An 8,036-nucleotide genomic window follows, 5' to 3' on the forward strand; every position below is an offset into this window, starting at 1 on the left:
CCCCCCCTCGCGCAGGGGCACAATTTTCCCCCCCCCCCCCCCCCCCCCCCAAAAAAAAAAAAATTCAGCGGCCCAAAGCCATGGGCCACGCTTATCCCCGCATTCATTTCGAAAGCAACACGTTATCATCGAGTTCCTTTATTTTTTTTTTTGCGGATGATGACACACACGGAGAACTTGTCCTTACGTTACGGCCGTGTTCATCACCGGCGAGAGGAGAGAAGCGAGATGCTTACCCTGAGGCTGTTCTTCTTGCGGGCGGAGCGGTCGACGTCGGCGAGGCGGTACTCGTGCATGATCCAGTTGGTCTTCTCGCCCTTGGGCGCCTTGCCGGCGTAGAAGACGAGCGCCTTCTTGATGGCGAGGGGCTTGGGCGTGCCCACCGGCTTGTCGGCGCCGGTGGCCTTCCAGTACCCCGTCCCGGCGGCGCGGTTCGGCCTCGACCCGTTCGGGTACTTGCGGTCCCGAGGGGAGAAGAAGTACCACTCCTTCTCGCCGTACAGCGCCATCCCTGCACACCAATCACACGATCCATCAGAGGAGGACCAGATCGGTGGAAATTATCACTGCTCGTGTATGAGTATGCGCGAGATCGAGGAGGATGAACGTACTCGGGAGCTGCCATGGGTCGAACTTGTAGAGGTCGATCTCGGCGATGATGGGGACGGCGATGGGCAGCCCGGCGCAGCGGCGGCAGAGGTAGTGCGTCACCAGCTCCTCGTCCGTTGGGTGGAACCGGAACCCCGGCGGCAGCTGCAGGTCCTGACCGCCGCCGCTCATCGTGTCTCCCTCTCGATCGATCGATTCGCTCGCTGCTGCTAGCCTGCTACTGCTGCTCTCTCTGCTGTTCTTCCCTTCTTCTGCAGTTCTGCTAATGGTAGGAAGAGAAGAGGAGGGCTTGAAACTTGTTCCGGGTGCGGAGCCACGCATTTATAGCCGCGGGCGGCCGCGGCACGTGTGGGCGGGGCGGGCGGGCCCCGCGGTGGCGCACACGTGGAGGCCCGCTCTGACTAGTTGACCCCGACACGTGGACGCCGGGAGGCGGCGCCAATTCTGTCACTGCTTACGTCAGGCTTCTTGGACGGACGCGCGCGGGCGTCAGCGTGGGGCCACTCCGTTTCGGGAATGGACCGGGCGGCGGCGCGACACGTCGGGGGCGGCCGAGAAAGTACGGATGGCTAGGTGCGGGGCGCCCGGGGGTGAGGAGGACGTGACGGGTCGGATAAGGATGAGTGAGTCGACGACGACGACGACGAGATGGTGAGGCGGCCCATGAGTTATGTGCGGTAGGTGTGTAGTTAGGAGTTAGCACCGGGTTGTTTTTAGGGGGAAATCCGGAGATAAAGGAGGGCCAGCTAGCAAATTTTGGAGTATTTAGGATTATGATTTGCTAGAGGAGATTTGGTGTCTTTTTTGATGAATTATTGCTACTATCATTGAGATATATTGGAGTAGTATATATCCCTAGCTAGCTTATCATTGAGGCGAATATTTGCTCACTAACCAATCATGGCATGGGCATACGTCGTCAAAGCCTATGACAAAATGCAACAAAATGTGTCATCTTGTACAAATAAATGGTCTATAGAGAACGTCTTTGGTCCATAATAATTTTACACTACTAAACTATATTTTAGAGATAGATAAATATTCACACCTTTGAAATGATCAAACTATACATACCTCTTATCTCAAATATATATATGTCCATCTATTCTAACCCTCTTCTAATTGCACCAAATATAACTCCGTAACAAATCCCATACGACCTTTTGCTTTATTCTCCTGCATACGTCCATGGTTAAAACAACCAAATCGATGGAGTAAACATATTACCATCTATCTTAACTACTCTAGCAACAATTAATGGGTAATGATTATCGTACCTCACTTACCAAAGTCCATGACGAAATGAAATGTTAAAAAAAGGTATCATCTTGTACCAAACTACAAATAATCCAATATGAAGTACGGTCTATAGAGAACACGACTTTGGTCAATAATTTTACACTTCCTAAATAATTTTAGAGAGATAAATATTCACTGCCTTTGAATGATCAAACTAATTTACACTCCTCAGATATAACTCCATCTAACCCGTTTTCCAAATGCACCAAATATAAGTCGATGAAAACTTCAATACAGGCATTTTGCTTCATTCTTAGGTACACAGCCATGCTTAGATACAACATATTGACGAAGCGAGCTTACTACCATACATCTTAGGACGAATCCTGATGAATAGGTTTTACTACGAAGCTGTAATCAGTTGGCAGCTAATCCACAGTTCACGATAATACCGTAGTACCATGGTAAACAACACGGAGCTGGTGGCAGCTCCTCTGGTGCTCGCCCAGCCGATCGAGAAGTGCAGCAACTGCCCCCACATAAGATCCCAGAAGTCCCGATGCCGCACACAAGAGAAGACAATTGAAAAGGCGGTGGAACAAAGTTCTCGGTCGTTGCTGCAAAACACGAGCCGCATCAGAATACCGCGCATATCATGCGAGCTGCCCGCGGCGGCGTCAGTCAACGGTCAGTGTTCTCTTTCAGAGGTCTCGGTCTCCGGCTAGCCGCTTCGCTAGAAAAGCGGTTCGGTTCGCGTCATTTCTGCTACAGTGTGTGCCTATCTCGTCTGCCTGCAAGAAAGGAAAAAAAAAACAGTGACATGGATGATGAGTCATACCTACGTTCTTATCCCTGGAAACCTACACGCATGTTTACGTATGCATGAAGCACCAGATAGCATCATTACCTGTATAACTACATCCAAGTGGTAGCTGCTATAGTAATCTAACTGTGCCTTTCATGCATACATGATCTCCTCTTTAAAAAGGGGATCACCTAGCTGCTTCCATCCAGATATCATATACTACTCGCGTACTAGCTAGTTTAATTTGGCAACCCACACGTCCTGGCTGGCTGTCTCTCAATCACTGGGCACGGAGAAACCATTCTCTAATGGCGTCTGATTAGGAAGCCCAGCTGGGACGAAAGCGCTCGCTCATGTACGATCTGATCTCACTCCGCGTCCGCGATAACGCCAGCAGCATTTGTTTAAGGGATCTGGATGATTCCGCGGCTTGTTTATGCCGCTTACCCTGCCATCAGGCCGATTAATGCATGGCTTAGTGGCGCATTAGCGAGGGATCAGTGTGCGGGTGCCATGGGACAGAGCAGGGCCGTGACTCCTAGTACGCAGGCAGGTTTCGACATCTCCTCTGCGCCCACATGTCGATCCGCCTTTTCAGTTGGACCAAATAAGTTAAGGGCAGTGGGTGATTAGAGTTTGCTGTGCGTGCCACAATTAAATTGCCATCGTAATTCTTTTATACTAGAGTAGTAAGTAGCCCAGGCTGCGCAGAGCATGCTCCAAATAAATCCACTCCTTTCTTTGGAACCCCAATGTCAATGAAAATTGTAAATCACTGATGATCAGATGGGTGATAAAAGAAACATTTTGAGATGTCAGCACAAGCATTGAATTAGCACATCTATGACCTTTCTTAAGCTTATTTCCCCTTTTTTTCCTACTAAATTTTAAGCTTATTTATTACTCCGTGCACTAAATTCAGGTTAAGCGCCCAATGTTTCAGTGGCTTGTGGACCGAGTTATACAATCCCCATGGGCCATAATCTGGCCCACTAGAGAGTATGAACCTCGGTCCGTACACGCGGCGCGGACGAATAAAAGCGTTTCATGCGGGCCCCACGTCCCAAAAACCAGGGGCTCCTCTCATCTCAAAAAAGAAAAAACAGGGCCCACCTCCCAGTCCGTGCAGAGGCCGATACAAACCCAGCAGCAGCACGGGGAATCTGCATCAGCAGCGGGACCCACGTCTCAGGGAGCAGTTGCTGCCGTCCCGCAGACGGACCTCGTCACATCCGTGCACCCGGTTCACCAGAGAACCACTGGTCCCCTCCCTTGTGACCCCACAAGTCAGTCATGCAAAGTAGCCGGAGCACCATGCACATGGATCACCTCTACCTCAACCACCCCCGCCTACCCGGGCTCTCTCTCGCTCTTGTCGCTGCCGCCTGCCCCTCGTGTTCACACGCTCCTCTAGGCGCCTCCCTCCCAGTCTTCGTCCGCGCCTCCGCCCCCGCGTCCGCCTCGCGAGCCGCGTGGAGCTCACGGGTCACGGCGGCGACCGCCATTGGAGCTCCCGGAGGTACGAAGTCGCCTTCCTCTCCCCGCCTCGCATGCCTAGCGCCCTTCACTCGTAGCCTTTCCCCGGTCGCCGCGCATCGTAATCATGTCGGCTTGATTACTTCGGCATCGGACCGTGCAGTTGCTGCTGCATTTGTGATTAGGGAGTGTTGAAGTGCTGCGATTAGAAGGGATTGGAGCTCGATTTGATGCGAGAACCCGCGCTCGCGAGAGCGCTCTGTTAGGCTGAGCTCGGGATTAGCAGGAAGTTTTGAGGTGATTTTGCGTTTCGACTCAGTTAGGCTTTCCGATTATGAAACAGTTGGGGGGGAATTGCCGAATTGGGATTCAATGAGCTGAGAACTGACGAGTAGAATACTCTTTGGACTAAAAATGGAGTTCCTGATCTCCAGTTTTTTGTTGCACACGCTGAGTATGATAATTCGCCGTTCTCATGCTAAATTTCCCCATTTCAAGAGGCTGGAACAAAATTCTCTGCAATTTATGATCAAATACAACTGATACGTTACACCAGTGATCACTTCATGAGATGTGCTTGCATGTGCGATCCTCTGTGTTTTCTTAAATAAGACCCATAAATGGCGTTTGGAATTTTGTTAAGCTGTACGGGAACTGTCAAATCCATCCATTTTTCGTCGCAAAAAAAAAAATCCATCCATTTGTTTCGGTGGCTTGTGCACCTAAATAAGACTTGTTTTTATGTTCCTCGTACAGGTCAATGGGGGAGTCAGTGCCAATGTCAATTATCAACAGTATTTCAAACTTCCGTGCCCTGTTTTCTAGCAACGCTGTTGAAACTGAGCTAGTTAAGAGGTATGGAAGGAAGATTGATGAAATCCTGGATCTTCTGAAGATGGTCATCGATGGAGTTTTAACCCAGGTCACTCCAGATGATAAACTACTGGATGTGCTTGAGGAACTAGATGTTACCATCAACGAGGCACTAAAGCTAGTTGGAAGCTGGGATTGGATGATGAGCAAAATTTACTTTGTAACTCCCTTATCCTTTTCCTTTACTACTGTCCTTCACATAACAGACAACTCACAGCATATAAGTACAGTGCTTTCAGTATTTAATTCACTGTATGATACTTGCAAATTATTATATGAAGGCCACACAGGTGGAGTCCCTTATTACCAAGATGCAAAAATATGTTCTTGAAGTGTGCCAAGCTCTCAATTCTCTCATGTTACCATCAGAAACAAATTGTATTTCAGTGTACTTGGAGGTAACAAAAAGCTTTATCATCATACCAATGCCACTCTTTTGATATTGTCTCATCTTCTAATGACTGGGCTTCTTGCAATTTCAGAAAGCAAAGCAATTTCACTGTGACAAAATGACAGCTGTTGTTGGGGAGGCTTCCAGGGATCTTGTAGGGAAAAGTATGCCAAAGTCAGAGCAATTGACAAATATCCAAGTATCATTGAGCTTATCCACAAATCAAGAATTGCTGATGGAGGCTGTTGCTCTGTCCAAGATTAGAATGAGAGTTAGCGCTGATGATAGTGCAGAACTGGATGGTGTCAACGATATCTCTAAATTAGTCAACTATATGCTTGATAAACATGTGGAAGAAAAGCAGATGCACAGCATTAATGGAGTACCCATTCCTGCTGATTTTTGTTGCCCCCTTTCCCTTGAACTAATGTCAGATCCAGTGATTGTGGCATCTGGTCAAACATATGAACGGGTTTTCATCAAAAAATGGCTTGATTTGGGCTACAATGTCTGCCCAAAGACACGTCAAACATTGGGGCACACCAATTTGATTCCTAATTACACTGTCAAACAGTTGATAGAAAATTGGTCTGAGATACATGGCATAGTGCTACCAGATCCTGTGAAACTCTTGAGTTTGAGCTTTCCTGTTTTCCTGAACCTGACAAATGATAGTACAAGCGATAGATCTCGTCTCTCTGATAACTCTCCAAGGTCAAACATGTGTGGTTCACCAGAACATAAGATTTCCTCAGAGGATAGTCGTTATCATAATTTGACACATGACGATTCTGACTCAGATGACCAAATCTCCAAGGCGTCATCTTTTGAAGACACAGATGATTCTGAATCTGATGCTTTGAGGTTACAGTCGGCAGCTACTGAAGCAAACAAATCGATATGCAATGAGACAATTGATGGTTGTGAAGCCCTTAAGCAGTTGAGAAAGGATAGTCTTCATGTTTCTGATGTTGAGCAGCATCTCCCACGCAGTAGTAGCAGCAGTGATATCGACACAGGTACTTCTTCGAGCAGCAACCATCTTGAAGCTGTCGCGAAGCATAAGGAGGAACAGGTCTCAAGTAACAGCAGTGCATCAGAAACTGCTAGAAATGATCAAATGGTCACAAGCTCAATGGTAGAACCGAATCGCCTGCCAAGGTTTGGTGGTATTCGTTCTAGAAGTCAATTAGTCTGGCGTCAACTATCAGATAAAGCTGTTCCAGCGGATTCAAGATCCGATTCTCCCGGTGTCGATGTTCAAGTTCGTAGACTTATTGAGGACCTGAAAAATGAGTCTACTGAGCTCCAAAGATCAGCAATAGGAGAGCTGCTGATTCTTTCTAGGCACAGCATGGAGAATAGAATTGCCATTGCAAACCACGGTGCTATACCCTTCTTGGTGAGTCTTCTTTATTCTGCAGATCCCAGCACGCAAGAAAGTGCTGTAACGGTACTCCTGAACTTGTCAATTAATGACAACAACAAGATCGCCATCGCATGTGCCAACGCCATCGAGCCTCTCATCCACGTTCTTGAGACGGGTAACCCAGAAGCAAAAGCAAACTCAGCTGCTACTCTCTTCAGCCTTTCAGTAAATGAAGAAAACAAGGCCAAAATTGGACGCTCCGGCGCAATTAAACCACTAGTAGACTTGCTAGAAGATGGGAATGCACAGGGGAAGAAGGATGCAGCAACGGCTCTCTTCAACCTATCGATATTTCACGAGAACAAGGCCCGAATCATTGAGGCCGGGGCTGTAAAGCCCCTGGTGGAGCTCATGGACCCTGCAGCAGGGATGGTTGACAAGGCTGTCTCCGTCCTTTCAATCCTTGCCACGGTGCAGGAGGGGAGGGATGGCATCGCTCAGGCTGGTGGTATTCCCGTGCTGGTTGAGGTGGTCGAGCTGGGCTCAGCAAGGGCGAAGGAGAATGCTGCCGCTGCCCTGCTGCAGCTCTGCACCAACAACAGCAAGTTCTGCAGCCTGGTGCTCCAGGAAGGCGCCATGCCGCCTTTGGTGGCGTTGTCGCAATCAGGCACGGCCCGTGCAAGAGAGAAGGTACTGTTGCACTTGCAGTCCCTATCATGTTGATTTTGGCATAAGCTGACACTTTCAGTTCTGTATTTGATGCTGAGAAGTGAAAGGTTGCAAGAGAAACCTATGTGCTACATAGTAGTAGCTTCACCAGCTTACCCTTTTTCTTTTTGTTATGCATGTGCAGGCACAGGTTCTTCTGAGCTTTTTTCGCAACCAACGCCAAGTTGGCAAGGTCATTAGACGCTAGATTCAGATGATGACGGAGTACCCCGGGTGTACCTTCTGATGTAATTACGACTGCTTTTCCTTGCATCCTTGCGCAACCATGCTTGTTGGGCAAGTGGTGTACATCCCATAGGTAGTGATATTCTTGGGTAGCGAGTGGTTAAAGAGTGATTGGTGTAAGACGTCTCCATTGTATATTGCGTACTAATCATTTCTTCACTTGTTCAGTTGTTTGTGACGTTGGGAAAGAGTTACTTTCGTCAGTTCGTGTGCCAAATTGCAAATATACAAACGGACACAGGAATGGAGTAGCAGTAGCAGATTTGCAAGATTGTCACCAACCCTGGTACTATGCAATCTTTGTCACCAACCCTGCTGGC

The 8,036-nt window shown here is 48.4% G+C and overlaps 2 protein-coding genes across 2 annotated transcripts in view; one reads left to right on the plus strand and one right to left on the minus strand.

Annotated features, from left to right (window-relative positions):
* Positions 1 to 894, minus strand: part of LOC101767077 (NAC domain-containing protein 48) — a 2,526-nt gene extending 1,632 nt beyond the window's left edge. The window contains exons 1-2 of the mRNA XM_004970758.3: positions 612 to 894; positions 237 to 511 (exon numbers count right to left, since the gene is read on the minus strand). Coding sequence (XP_004970815.1) covers positions 237 to 511; positions 612 to 780 — 444 coding nt within the window. The 5' untranslated portion in view covers positions 781 to 894. The remainder of the gene's footprint in view (positions 1 to 236; positions 512 to 611) is intronic.
* A 3,158-nt stretch (positions 895 to 4,052) lies between these two features.
* LOC101767481 (U-box domain-containing protein 4) lies at positions 4,053 to 7,910 on the plus strand. Its single transcript, XM_004970759.2, has 5 exons — positions 4,053 to 4,172; positions 4,886 to 5,162; positions 5,284 to 5,400; positions 5,485 to 7,452; positions 7,616 to 7,910. The coding sequence occupies exons 2-5, from the start codon at positions 4,890 to 4,892 to the stop codon at positions 7,676 to 7,678; spliced, it is 2,421 nt and encodes an 806-aa protein (XP_004970816.1). The 5' UTR covers positions 4,053 to 4,172; positions 4,886 to 4,889; the 3' UTR covers positions 7,679 to 7,910.
* The last annotated feature ends 126 nt before the right edge of the window (positions 7,911 to 8,036 follow it).

Source organism: Setaria italica, chromosome V, assembly GCF_000263155.2.
Source record: "Setaria italica strain Yugu1 chromosome V, Setaria_italica_v2.0, whole genome shotgun sequence".
Taxonomy (NCBI): Eukaryota; Viridiplantae; Streptophyta; class Magnoliopsida; order Poales; family Poaceae; genus Setaria; species Setaria italica.